General features: G+C 37.2%; 1 protein-coding gene across 8 annotated transcripts in view; it reads right to left on the reverse strand.

The window, feature by feature from the left end:
• SH3KBP1 (SH3 domain containing kinase binding protein 1) overlaps nt 1-13926 on the reverse strand; it is a 213279-nt gene that overhangs the window by 101130 nt on the left and 98223 nt on the right. For all 8 annotated transcript variants that reach the window (XR_004238460.1, XM_032100768.1, XM_032100769.1 and 5 more), the window contains one exon: nt 6872-6978. Coding sequence is in view for 7 of the 8 variants with exons in the window: in XM_032100768.1 (XP_031956659.1) it covers nt 6872-6978 (107 nt within the window). In the remaining variant the exon portion in view is untranslated. The remainder of the gene's footprint in view (nt 1-6871; nt 6979-13926) is intronic.

Consider the following 13926-nt stretch of genomic DNA (forward strand, 5'->3'; position numbering starts at 1 on the left):
ATTCAATAATTCTAAAAATTCAGAAGAAAATCTAAAGCAAAATCCAGGGGTTTTTTTCACAAGAAAATGCAGAATCATGTTAGCAAGGCATTAGAGATTGAGATCAAACTGGGCCTCCCAAAGATTTATTAGGAAATTTTCATCAAAAGTATCAAAAGCTTTAAGTATTTTTAAACATTAAAGCTACCTGCTACATATCCTTAAGTCTCAAAACAAACCAGCTAGAGATGAATCCATACAATAAAAGACACTAAAATACCTCCAGGATTTAGTTATCCCGAATTGGGGCAGTCAATTACCATATGGTTTGAAAAGTTGCAATAATTCACAGCCAATAAAGCCTTACAGATGAAAATCCATTATTCTTGGGGGCTAATCCATCTGGAGACATGAGCTCAATAAAATTTGTTACCATGCTATTAAAGCAAAGTGCTTTCAGAATTTATACATTTACATCCTGATTTATGCCCAGCATTCATGTGCTGAACCAAACAATCTATAAAGAGGAGGGTTTCATTTGCCTGTCCATGTCCCTATGCTGGAAAAGAAGTTCTACAATTCACAATATTCTATGCACCAACTGTAAGTTCTGAAAATGAAGGGGTTTTTTAAGTTAGAAGAAGCATCTTACCAAATGCAAGTAGCTCCAGCTAGAGGTATTTTTAAGATGTGTTTTCAGTGTTTTTTATCTGTTCACTGCCTTTCTGAGAGGCATGGCATGTACTAATCTTGCCAAGTCCCTAGGCTGTTAGTACTGCAGGCACACCACATTTGAAGAGTAATAACACACAGGAAAGTGACTGAAGATGCTTCATGACCCTACTTCATATACTTAGGGAGGAAACAACACATGCACTCAACTGCAACTCAGTCAGTGCTGTGTGTGGGGCAGGGAGAGTGCAACAGCAGACAGGCACATACAGTCCAACACCTGGTGTGATTGAATGAGACACAAATGAGCAGTATCACCAGAGAATGCTTCATCACCTCTAGAGAAATTCATCCCATTAAGAAACTTAGGGATTTAATCAACAACCAAATGTTCTTCCAATGTCATTGGACTTGGGGTTTTTTTAATTTTCAGTGAAGAAAGAATATTTGCATTTTGGTTGTAATTGGATTACTCAACCAGCAGAGCCTTTTTTAATGTACATGAGGCTTTTGTAAACTATAAACAAAATACATATGAAAATAATTCAAAATATACTGTTTCATTTTGTTACAAGGTTTTTAATCAAATTGTGAGATACCAGCACACAACAACAACCAAGACCAGAAAGACAGTAAGAGGTTGTAATAGTTAATTTGACTTAAAAGTAATAATACAAATAACAAATAATAAATGAACTGTTCCAAATAGATACCTTGGAAATGGACAGACAGGAAAATAAGAGAATTATATAAGTGAGACATTCCAGACACAAAAAGTTCTCAAAAGGGTATACAGATGCTTGGACATTAAGCTGCTTAGAAAGCAATAAAAAATTATCGAAATCAGCCTATTTCCACATTTAAAGTAAAAAAAAAAAAAAAAAAAGAAAGACAGAAAATATTATGATAGCAATTCAAACTTCCATGCAAACACAATATTTCTGTTTTGGACTGGGAATGCAGTTTTAACCTGCAACTGTAAAGCAACCAAAGAAAACAAAATCACTTTAGCAGGTCGCTAGGACTACAAGCTTAAGATACTCAAAAAGCAAGGATGTTACTTTTTATGTTCTTTAGGTTTTCTCTTCACTGCCAATACAATCTGCAACATTCCCCTTCAAAGAAAGGTCAAAGGGAGCAACAGCCTGGCCTGCAGCGCAACAAGCCTTGCTGCTACAAGCCTAGAAGCCCCTTCTCCTGAAGGAACTATGTGGTCATCCTGGTAACTCCAGGACAGGATACCCAAAACTAGTGGGAAATGCCAAGGCCGACTACCAGCAGCTGCTTGCCAGAAAATCTAGGACTGCCACAGCTGCTGGCTTACACCTTGCTATATAATTAATAGGCTAAAGTTGTTAAATTATTAAAATGTTCAGCTCTTTGGAATCACTGACCAAAAGTGTATTTCCAGTAAATTCCTATCTTGGCCTGCTCCACAAGATGTTCTATAACCTGCAGCTTTGCCTATTAGGCTGACAGATTACTTACAGCTTAGCTAAGGCAAATGAGGGAGGCTCTGAGTCAGGAAAGGTTTCAAATGGAAGTCTCCCTGGATCATAACAGAGTCTTTCTGTGCTGTTGAAACTAAAACACAGCTTTCTGGGCTGTTGAAACTAAAACACAGTCCCAGGAATAAAAGCAATGCCAGAGGCAGGCAACAGGAAAGAGAGAAGCTCAAGGTCAACAGATTTTCTTTTGCTTTGAGAGAACTAGAGCACAGAAAGCAAAGGAAAAAAATCCCTTAGTTTATAAATTCTAATGGAAAATATTGAGCTCAAAGGGCAAAAGTAATCACATGTCGAAAGGAAATTAAAAACATAGATTCCCAAGAGGCAAAATAAACAAATCACATCCACTGCCAATAGGAACATAAATTTTGGAAACAAGACCTCAACAGAAGATGATGCCTGCAGTGCCACTTGATGGCTTATTCTGCGAGTGCCTTCAGGGGGAGCCACACCCATAAGGTGTCAACTATCCCTTGGGATTCTGCCATAGCAGAATATATCTGGAAACTGTTTGATAACTTGGGTGCAGAAGGTAAAAATTAAAAACTCCAGAAGTACCTTGTATTACGGATTTTTTCAGCTTCAGAGTTCTTTATTTTAAAGTGGCAAAATGTGCTTGGGGAATTTTTGTTTGTTTGATTTTGTGGTTTGGATTTTTGTTGGGGTTTTTTAACATCTTCTTCTAAACAAGAAACTGAGGGGCTGTGAAAGCAATCACATAGAACGTGGATGATCCTATATGGACTTAGAGGTATTTTCACCCTCATTTCCCCAAAAAAAGTCTCCTACCACATGAACTAACCAAGTAAGTCATAGAAGTCCTCGTGAACAAACTGTTAGAAGAGGATCTGGAGAAACACTTTGCCACAGCATTCCACAGAAAAGTAACTGAGGGATGTGAAACCCCAGTATTCATTCCCAGATGTTTTCTTGCAACTTATACAGCTCTGTATCTGTGGCACAGACTATCCCCTCACTACAGTTCGTTCTGCTTTCAACTTGATAGTTGGCAAAATAAGTCACTGTAAGAAAAGTCCAGCTCAATCCCCAGCTTATCCTGTTCTTGGACATGGGTTGCATGACTTTATCTGAAAACAAGAACAAAAAACGCCATGCACTAATCTTGCAAATAAGAGGCAACAGATTGTTCAAAATTCAGTTTGCGTTTTTATAACTTCAAATGAGTTACATATTTCATCATGTAATACATGGCAATGTTACCTAAAAGTCAAAAAATAAGCTCAGTGGTCTCAGAAGGTCTCAGTCAAAGACTTGTGAGCTTAACTCCATGCACTACACATTGCCAAAAAGCTGACTTCTCAGCAGCAGGAGGCCAAAAGGTATATAGCAGCACAGTGACACAGTAATCCCAAATGAAAGCAGCATCAGAACTCTTGAATGACATGCCAAATGTCCTTACTCTGGTGCTACAGGTTAATTATCTGGCATCCCATGATATTCTAAGGGTGAAACATAACTGGAATTCAGATATCTGCATTTAATAAGACAATTAGTTACAGCTGTATTTTGGAACAACCGTAATTAGAGTTAACGAGATAGGAAAATGGCAAGCAAAAAGCTATCAATCACAAAATAAACGTGAACATAAACAATGATGAAAATGCTTCTCTTGTTAGTTTTAAATGTACTTTTAATTTAAGTCTGTAAATTAATATCTTGTGGGTATCAGTGTCTCTGTAGTTATGGAAACCTATTTGAATGACAAGCATTTTATCTATTGTGTTGAATGTTTGATTATATTATAATTAATTTCTAACTATTTAGGACAAATAGGAAGGAACTGTGAATTCTGAACACATACAACCTCTAAGGAATCCATCTGGTGACAAGCTCAAAACTCACACTTGCTGTTGTTTCAGTCCACTCTACAGCCCCAAACCACTTCTGCCACAACAGGACTTTCTCATTTTATCTACCACTACTACAAGTATAAACACCCTTTCAAAAGTATCTTATCCAATCTGTTGGCATCAGGAAGAAGGATCTGGGCAGCTTTAGATGCTATTACATATGCAGAGGTGGGAGAAGGGAAGACACCCTCAGCATGTCCCCATGTGATTTCAGTGTAACCTGTTTTCACTGGGAGTCTGGGGAAACATGCCTGGACACTGGTGGAGGCAGCTGAGACTTGTGTTCCCTTCTGTCAGCCCTGTGCTGGCAGCAGTGATCTTGAACAGGCTTGAGGAGGAGCAGAATACATTTCTTTAAGAATGAAGTGCAATTAGCTTTTCTTTGCAACAGGAAAATTTAATGAGTTGTTCAACCACAAGCAGCATTTTAACATGGGTTTTTTTGCTCAATACCTACATGAAGATATATAGACAGTATTTTGACCTAAATACTACCAGTTTCAGATTGCTGTAACTCACTTAGGAATTGATTTATTTTCAACTAAACAGAAATCCATGGAGATTTTAAAACATTAATCCAAGTCAATTAAACCAACGAATTCAACTGATACAACTTTCTTAGGAAGATACAATAAAATACTATCTGTGGGAATCTGAGACCAACTCATGAATAAAAGATGGCATAAGAGAAAGGAGCAACTGGAAATGGAAAGTGAATGACCATTAATGTTCCAATTACACTGAACTGCTGTAAATAATGCTGAAGATATCATCCAGTTTTTAATCCTGAGTAATGATAAACAAAACCTGTATTTTAAAAGAATTATCTCCAATTGCTGCCTATGTGGGAAGGCTTTTGCTGATTCTTTGGGGGGGTTTGTACAATAACACAGCATGATTTTGGCCCTTCCAAAAAACCCCCACAACTCTCACAAAAGAGGAAGCTATATTTTTTAAATAGTAAGTCACTCACATCAAATATTTATCATTTGAAATAAGAAGCATTGTATAATGACAAAAATGCTGTGAATTCTGTTTCAATGCAATGACTTTATGCAGCACTACCTAAAAGCAAAAGGGTAAACAATTAAACCAGCACATTCATTGGTGCTGCTTTATTCTGCATCGAATAAAGTTCCTGTTTCAAAAAAATATTCTGCTCTACTTTTTCGAGGAATTAACACCATCATAAGAGCAGAAGAGGAAGTTTCAACAAGTGTTCAACATCAACTGCTTGGTATTAACCATAATGGAAAAAAGGTCCCACAACAATACTTCCTGAGGCGCTGAGAATTTTTTTTTTAAATTCCTATTTTCCCTGTTCCACCTGCTAATCTAGTTTCACCCCAAAGAGCAATCCAAGTGGGTTTCAAAAAAACATGCCCTTAACTGTAAGCACATACATGCAAGTATATTTTCACTCATGTATGTTCATACATACATGGAATGTTTCACTGTTTAGTTCTACATTTTTCAATTTTAATGCACACATTTTCAGTCTCTTTTGGATATAAATAAATCAAGTATGTATAATTAAGTTTTTCAAATTTAAAAAAAGACAAGAGATACATTTCATAAGAGAAGCCTAGTGTCTCATCTAAATTATTTAATCATATAACTCATTCAGTAGAGTTAATTTGTTGGCTGGATACTAGGAAAGGGCTTTATTCCACCAATTTACTCTTGAAAACACAGACTTAAAACTTTTAAGTAATATTTGCATGGCCATGTGAGGTCAAATATACTTCAAATTGCCAAATGAAAACAGTTCATGTGATGCCATGAAACTCATTGTAATATGGAGTTCACAATATATTCAAAATATGCTCTTATAACCTTGAACTCCCCCATTACAAAACTGCTCACAGACAGAATAAGGTTAGTTAAATGACATATCATGTCTGATTCCAGGAGAAGAATGATGTGCAGAACTGGTGTGCACAGCTAGGTTAGAGCAAAAACAGTGATCACTAAGCTTCTTACATTCAGATGTGAGAATTTAATCTCTTATAAGAAAATGCTGGATACCATGTAGATTACAGTAGAATTTATATTCTTTTTGAATTGATTGCTGAAATGAAAGAGGCAGGAAAAAGTAAATTAACTATATATCCTTGATGAGAAAATAAATGTTGAATTACTAACTGCTGAGTCATAGCAGAGAAAAAAATCCTACAAATAAATGATACAAACTGCAACACATTATACTGGCTGCCTGAGCAGACCATGGTCTTCTTTTTAAAGCTTCTTTTTAAAGCTAAGTAAGTTAAGAATAAATGAGCTTGAATGCTTTCTACTAAAGGATGCATGTTATCATTTTGACTTCGGTCCTCACGCTATTATGCTCAAGAAGATATTTGTAAAATCTTTAATGGAACACTGAAGGTATTGGGAGCAAACACCAATTCTTGATCCTGCAGCCAGAGTCACCCATGCAAAGAAAATTTCTCTCTGTCCAAGCTTTCATAATTTGTTCCCAGTTCATGTAATTCATTTTCCACATTCAGTTCTAACCACAATAAGTGCATCTTGAGTCTTTAAATACTTTGATGGGGGTTTTTATTTGGTTTTAGGGTTTTTTTAAACTGATTAAGACTAAAACGAAATTCTTCAAATTTGCTGCCAAAGATGACAAAAGGTGAACTCCAGGGGAGATTCAAGTAAATTTCTTAAATGTGTTTAACTTTGCAAAGGTAATTTTTCTCTGTGGCTGGCTTCCTAAAATTGTGAAGTTTCTTCTGCTATTATCTTTGGTTCTTCAGAATACAAACTCAAGAGCTTAGCATGCACAGGACATGTCAGAAATGCATGTTATGTATATTCAGTTAAAGATGTGCTCACCTCTCCCACAACTTCAATGATGTCGCCAACTTTTAATTCCAATTCATCTTCATTTTGAGGCATATAACTGAAAGCCACCTGACATCTCCTTCTTCTGTTTCTCTCTCCTGAGGGAAATGAATGAAATAGGGAAATCAGAAAATGAAAAAACAATTCCATGCCAAACATAAGCCAGGGGAAATTATTAAACATCATTCTTTGAGTATTGTAATAGGAATCTGAATGCTTGCAATACTTGGTCTATCTGCCTAGAGTTAACCTACAAAAAGAGCCAAAATTCAACTAATTGGGCTTCCTAGTGACAGGATGGACAAACTTTACCCAAAGGATCTTTCCAGGTGTATTTTCTACAATTTCTCTTCTAGGCTAATGCTCTATACACATGGTAGGCAAATCCAGAAACTGGAGGGATGGGGAAGTGATCCAAAGCTTTGTGGCTTTTGCTTATAAGGAAATAAGCTTTCAGCTGTATCTTTTTGTCCACAATTCTTTCACAGGTGTACAAATAATTCATTAACCATTATTTATAGGTTTTTTTCACAGAACCATAGTTTTTAGGTTGGAAAAGACCTTTAAGACTGTTTAGGTCAACGGTTAATGCACCACACAGCCAAGTCCACCACTAAATCATATCTCTAAGTTCCACATCTACGCGACTTTTGAGTATCTCCAGGAATGCTGACTACACCACTTCCCTGGGCAACCTGCTCCAATGCTTGACAACACTTTCTGAGATGAAATTTTCCTAATATCTGATCTAAATGTCCCTTGACACAACTTGAGGCCATTTCCTCTCACCCTGTCACTTGTCACCTGGCCGAAGAGACCAACTCCCACCTCACTACAAACAACTTTCAGGTGATTGTAGAGAGTCTTAAAGTCCCCCCTCAGACTCCTTTTCTCCAGGCTAATCAATCCCAGCTCCCTCAACCACTCCTCATCAGACTTGTACTCCAGACCCTTCCCCAGCTCTGTTGCCCTTTTCTGGACATGTTCCAGAACCTCAATGTCTTTCTTGTAGGGACGGCTCAGAGCAAGGTATTGATCTGCTGGCTCATAATGGAATGTGGTGGAGGAGCAGAAGGTAGGAAGAGAGAACTTCTTCAGGATTCCCTGACTATTCTCTCTTCTCTAGGAGGTGTGCATTGTATAAACCATGCTATTTCATATAATTTATATACGTGCATCCACACAAACATATACAGGCACTCTACACAAGCAAATGTACTTTCTCTTGTGCTGTTTCTCTTAACTGCTAGACATGCTCAATATACACCAAAATCAGAACCATAAACACTTTTCAAGCATGGTCTTAATCTGAAATTAGATTACAAAAGTAGATTTTATGGTGAGTCTATTTTTTGTTCTGCAGCATTTGATAATCCTGTTCTAGAGTGAATAGTGATTTAAAAAGTTACAGCTTTTTTTTTTCTATTCTATTAATTGAAACTAAAGAAAGAAGGTAGAAAGGAGTACACTGATTTTAGCCTTCTGACAATATTTTTCACAGCTACTGAAATCCTGCATGAGTGGAAGGTTTTTGAATGTTAAAATTAATACCTTCATGCAGTGTAACCAAACTCACTCAAATTGGCTCTTTTTTCCACCTACAGATGCCTGCTCATTCCTCACCATCTATACTAAAATGATCCTAAACTGACAACTTTACACAACTGCATTCCAAATAACTTAAATGTAATAAATACCATCTATATTGAGTGCTTCTTTCATTGTGCAAGAGAGGCTGGCTATTTTCCCTAGAAATAGCATTCCCACTACAATTTCTAACATCAAGTAGCAACTGATGTGCTGATGTTGCCTGATGTGACAGATGGCAGTTGTCATCCTATTTAATAATAAATATCGTGTGACTCTTTGGAGAATATTTTTGAGAGTAAGAAATAAACACAATTCTGGATGTTAATAGTACAACTGTATGAATCCTTCCCTTTCCCAATCCATGAAGTTATTTTATTACTGTATACAAAATCTAGTGAAAGTCTGCATTTATCTCCATTAGTCTCATGGTTGTCTCACTGCTCTCCCTCTCCTTCCAAATCTTTCTCGAAAGAAATACCTAAGCGAGGGGTAGCAAGCCAGTAAGAAACATAGATTCTATGTACCAATTTGTTGTTCTCTCTGATCTAATGCAAGACAACAGATCCAGCAGTGAATACGTTTGGTTTTAAGGAGAAGCTGCTGATGGTCCCTATGTGCATGCCAATGTTTGGTGCACTTGAGAAGAACATGAGTTGTGTGAAGAGCTCTACAGCTCTTTTTCTGGTGTGGCTACAACAGACTATAAAAGGTCTAAAGTTGGGTCAAATGGAAAAATGAATTGTATTTAGAAGTTTGAAAAAAAATAAGGAAACAAAAAAATAAATTTTTGAGGGCACAAATCTAATTTGTTTCAAAGTGGTGTTTTTAATTGGATCCTTAAAATGGTGTTTTAGCCTCTGACAGCAGGAGACCATAAAGCAGTTTCCTCCTTCTGTAAACATGCAAGGGAGAGCATCATTTCCACATTTAAATGCTCCTCTGGCACTAGCAACGAAGACCAAAAAAAGGGGCAATGACAACACATTGGCATTCAATGCTTACCTTTGTAAGGGCATCAAAAGCTGAGGCAACACTACACAAAAAATCACACTGGCACTTACATGCTGCCATCAGACCCAGGAAAGGTCACAAACTGACAGCTCATGATTAGATGAAAAGCACAGCAGCAGCAGCAGCAAAACAGATAGGAAGTAAACTATTTCAAGGTTAACTGGAATTTTCAAATCCAAACTACCTCTTTTTTTTAACTTAAAACCTGTCCTGAAACAGATGTTTCTATAAATGTGTGCATGTGTGAGTGGGTTATATGGTGGTTTCTGTAGAGTCACTGATGCCAATGTCTTTGTAGCCTATCCTGTCACTCTATTAGGACAAAAATGACAAGTTGAAGAAATTTCCTCTCTTCTATTTCAGATTTTTCTGCACATGGCACCATCTGCCCATCAGTCTCAGTCTGACTTTTGATTCTTCCAGCTTTCAAAGCTGTATCTGTAACTGGGGGGAACTGGTTCAGTGCAGGGTGTCCTAGCTAGACAAGCTGGGCTGTGATACGATTCAGCTAGAAACCAGTACTAAAATTAATGTGCAAAAAGACAAAAAGCAACTATTGCATAACTAAAGACAACTTTATATATAGGGTGCATGTTAATGATTTTAATGGTACAGATGTTTTGGACAGCCAACCTAGGTGGTTACTGTATCACCTTTTATGTTTTTATAAATCACTGAGTTGTTGTCTTGGCTTAAGACAATTTAAAGAACACTCTAAAATGAGTTCTCCCCCTTCGTTTTAACCATTCCCTTTTCACCAATAAGCAGAAACAAAATATGAGTTATCCATGACAATTCTGTGTATCAAAATGCATATGTTAAGAAAAAAGGTAGAACTGCAAACTTCCTTCCATAAGGTAGATGCTTTTGAGAAAACTAATTAAGAGCAAACAGATAGCATTTAAAATGGTAATTTTTAAATTTGCTTTAAGTGTATTGAAGATAGTGTTACAAAACTTCAGATAAAATCGTAATCATACTAAATTCTAATGTGGACTCTGTCACTATCTTCCACAACACAAGGACTCCATCCTCTTTTACCACTAGCAAAAATACAATTCTGATTTTAAAAGGCACAGAACGGTCAAGTTCCAATTTCTTTCTTTTCCTGGAGGGCTTTGGCAGTGTAATTCTGACGTGGGATTTGACATGTCAATTCCAACTCTCTCATCACCCACATGCTGTTAAAAGGTGAATGGCTTTGGATAGATGACAAAAAAAATCTGCTGAGGTCTCTTCCCCGTCTAGTAGACAACAGAAGTTAGCTGGGTGGAAATATTGGGTTGGGAAATTTTTGCTGGGGGTGAGTGTGTGTTTGTGGGAGGAGGTTGTTTAGTTTGGGGTTTTTGGTCTGGTTTGAATTTGTGACATAAATATACCAGAGAAGAGAAAGATAAACTGAAGGAGGTGAGATGGATTATCTGAGGCACTTCAAGTACTCTCTCAAACGGGTTATGTAAAGCTGCTGTGTTTTTCTGCAGGCAGATGAACTGGGAATTGCCCTGCTTTGACATGTGCAGCTAAATCACAGAGACTACAGGACTCCATTAAACACAATTAAGCCACAATGCAGTACGGCATCACTGCTAGTAATGTATTACTCTGAGTGTGTTAATGTTCTACTGTTACCCAGGAGTGTTTTCTCTTGCTAGACTCCACAGCAACACTTCCAAGTTTCAGCCATCTGGCTGCTGCTCTGAATTTTATGTTAAAGATTTGTCTGTGAGGAACCTGAAAGCCTGGAAGACACCTGTTTTTTAACACCATTGCATTTTAACACATATGCACTGTCAGAATAACAGCAAGCCTCATTGTTCAATGAACGTTTCTTTTGTTAAAAACATGCAGCAGTAGTCAGGCCTTTTATTGGGTATAAGTCTTTTGCATAACAGCAGTAATTAACTGAAGCAACTTACAGCAATAACGTAGTACCAGTGGTCAAAAGCTTTTAAGAGAAAATAATAAATTAACTAAGAAGTTAATTCCATTTGCCACAGCTGGAGCCAGGCTTGTGTGTGTGACAGACAGAACCGCAATACTAGCGAGGTTGAGATCATCACTTAAGCCTAACCCAAAGCAGAAGGAACCATTAGATAAATAACTGTAAATAAACTCAAAAGACACTTCCACAGTTTAACCATACACTGACAAATTTTTTTCTTTCTTAATATGAAAGTTTTAAAATGCACATTAATGGAGTAGAAACTTCATCAAGAATGCAGTTAAATCATCACCAGCAAATTAGACAAAGCAACTCCAAACTCTAACAGGAACCCTAGGACTTGGCATATAGCCTACATACTTTTTAATCTATCTTTTAAAAAGAAAGTGTAAAATACAGTATTAAACTACATATTAAACTCAACCACGTGCACTGAAAATGTGTATGTTCATCAAATCTACTAGTTCTAGCACCTGTACCTCTTAAACTTCATCATGTAAATTATTATTTCAGATTAGCATTACTGGTGAAACACTCCATCACAAGATAAAAATTGGAACTTGGTGACAGGGTTTCAAACAGGCTTTTTAAACTGTACTTTAAGAGCAGTTACACAGTCCTGGGAAATACTGGACAAGCACACTCAGCTTCCCATCTGTTTCCAGAGATGTAAAAATATTTCGCAGCAGCAAGGGGTGCTGTTACAGCAGCCAACAGCTCTTCCCAAATTAGACATTCTCTTGCCCATTCTCAACAATAACTATTTATTGCTCTCATCTACTGCCTTTCACAAGCAGTGCATTCCAAGGAGCAGTAAATGCTTCTGTCCTCATTGTATTGCTGGGCACACCAAGACATATTTCAACACGGTGGCTTGCCCTGGTCACCTGTCACTTTGGGACTTTGTTTACTACATGTAGTAGGTCCCACTGCCTGGCACTGGTGTTCCCCACTGTCCCTTATGTAACTAGCACCTGTGGACATGAGGGACCCATTATCCAACACAAGATCTTGCACTTGTCTCTAGATTTGGTTTCCTTTCTCATATTCAGAAGATTTGCAAGGATACATTACAGACTATATTTGTTACACTGATAAAAGTTCGTACAAAATAACTGTATAAGGAGCTTTAAGAAATACCACAGACAGCAGATAAATCAGAAATAAATTAGCTTTTCTAAAGAACAAGAAGGAATATACAAATCCAAATTATTCTTTCTTGGATGACAGACCAAGTTTAAAAATGCATGAACAGAAACACAACAAATGGCCCAAAGAGGCCTTTTCTCTTTCCATTCTGATTGCATATATCTCATGTTATCATGGGACAATCCTAAAATTTTTATCCCCTTAGCTAAGTTCTGAGATAGTGGCCAACCACTTGGGTCTCTGCTGCTTTTTTGTATTGGTCTCTACAGAAAACATTTGAATAAACCAAACGCAAACATGAGTTACTGTTGCATCTTTGCCACTTCTCTTACGTTCCACCACGTAATTCACACAGATTAAACTGCCTATGCACAATAGCACTACAAACATGCAGTAAATGAAATAAAATAGCTCTAAATTGCAAAACCACTATGCATATTCAGTTTTTGTTATGTTCTCCTCACTATAACAAAGGCACTGAGATTAAACCACACGGATTCCTACACAGTAATCTCCAAAAGTATGAACTTTATACTACCAGCTTGCTGACTTAAAGCTGACTTCTGGCCTACTTAACTAAAGAAAAAAATTCACAAATAGCTTTTAAAAGTACGACTTTTTCCTTAAAGACTGCTAACAACTGTGCTACTTCATTTTTATATACCAGAGTATCCATGTTTTGCAACAGGTTTTCAATCTCCGTAATGACATTACACTGCAGGTCTTACTCTGACCTCTGCTAGATCAGTTTCAAATAAGCCTCTCTTAGTAGGGGAAAAAACCCACCATTGTCAGTATTTTATTTTCACTCCAACAGGTAACAACATACATTAAACAAATGCCTCAAGAAATGCTGAAAAGATGCAAAAAATACAGCAACCAGTTTTCTGCTTGCTGCACTCATGAGAGCTATTACAAAATGAACACGTGCAATAAATCAACAACACTTAACAAAAACCAAAACTCTTTTTCATACTTGGCGCTTAGGACATCAGTCAGATTTTTAATCTAGAATCTTGTTTTCCTCTAGAATATCTGTACAATCTGTTCATTTTGCCATTAACGGCAACAAAATTAAACAAAAATTATTAACATATCCACAAACAGCAGACACTACACTTTCCAGTTCAGCAGTGCTCCTAAAGCCTAGGAAACTACATTAAATTTGCCTTGAAACACAAGACCAGACAAATCCTAAATTCTAGAAAGCTAACTCTAGGAAGCTGGAGACAACCTGGTAAACTGGGAAAATGACTCACCCAGTCTGGTGCTAAGGGTCTCATTCTGCAACACATACACTGAGACGAGCAGTCACTTGGGCAGGAGCACTCAGGCATGTGTCTCCCATGGCAAT

Source organism: Corvus moneduloides, chromosome 2 (genome assembly GCF_009650955.1).
Source record: "Corvus moneduloides isolate bCorMon1 chromosome 2, bCorMon1.pri, whole genome shotgun sequence".
In the NCBI taxonomy this organism is placed as follows: Eukaryota; Metazoa; Chordata; class Aves; order Passeriformes; family Corvidae; genus Corvus; species Corvus moneduloides.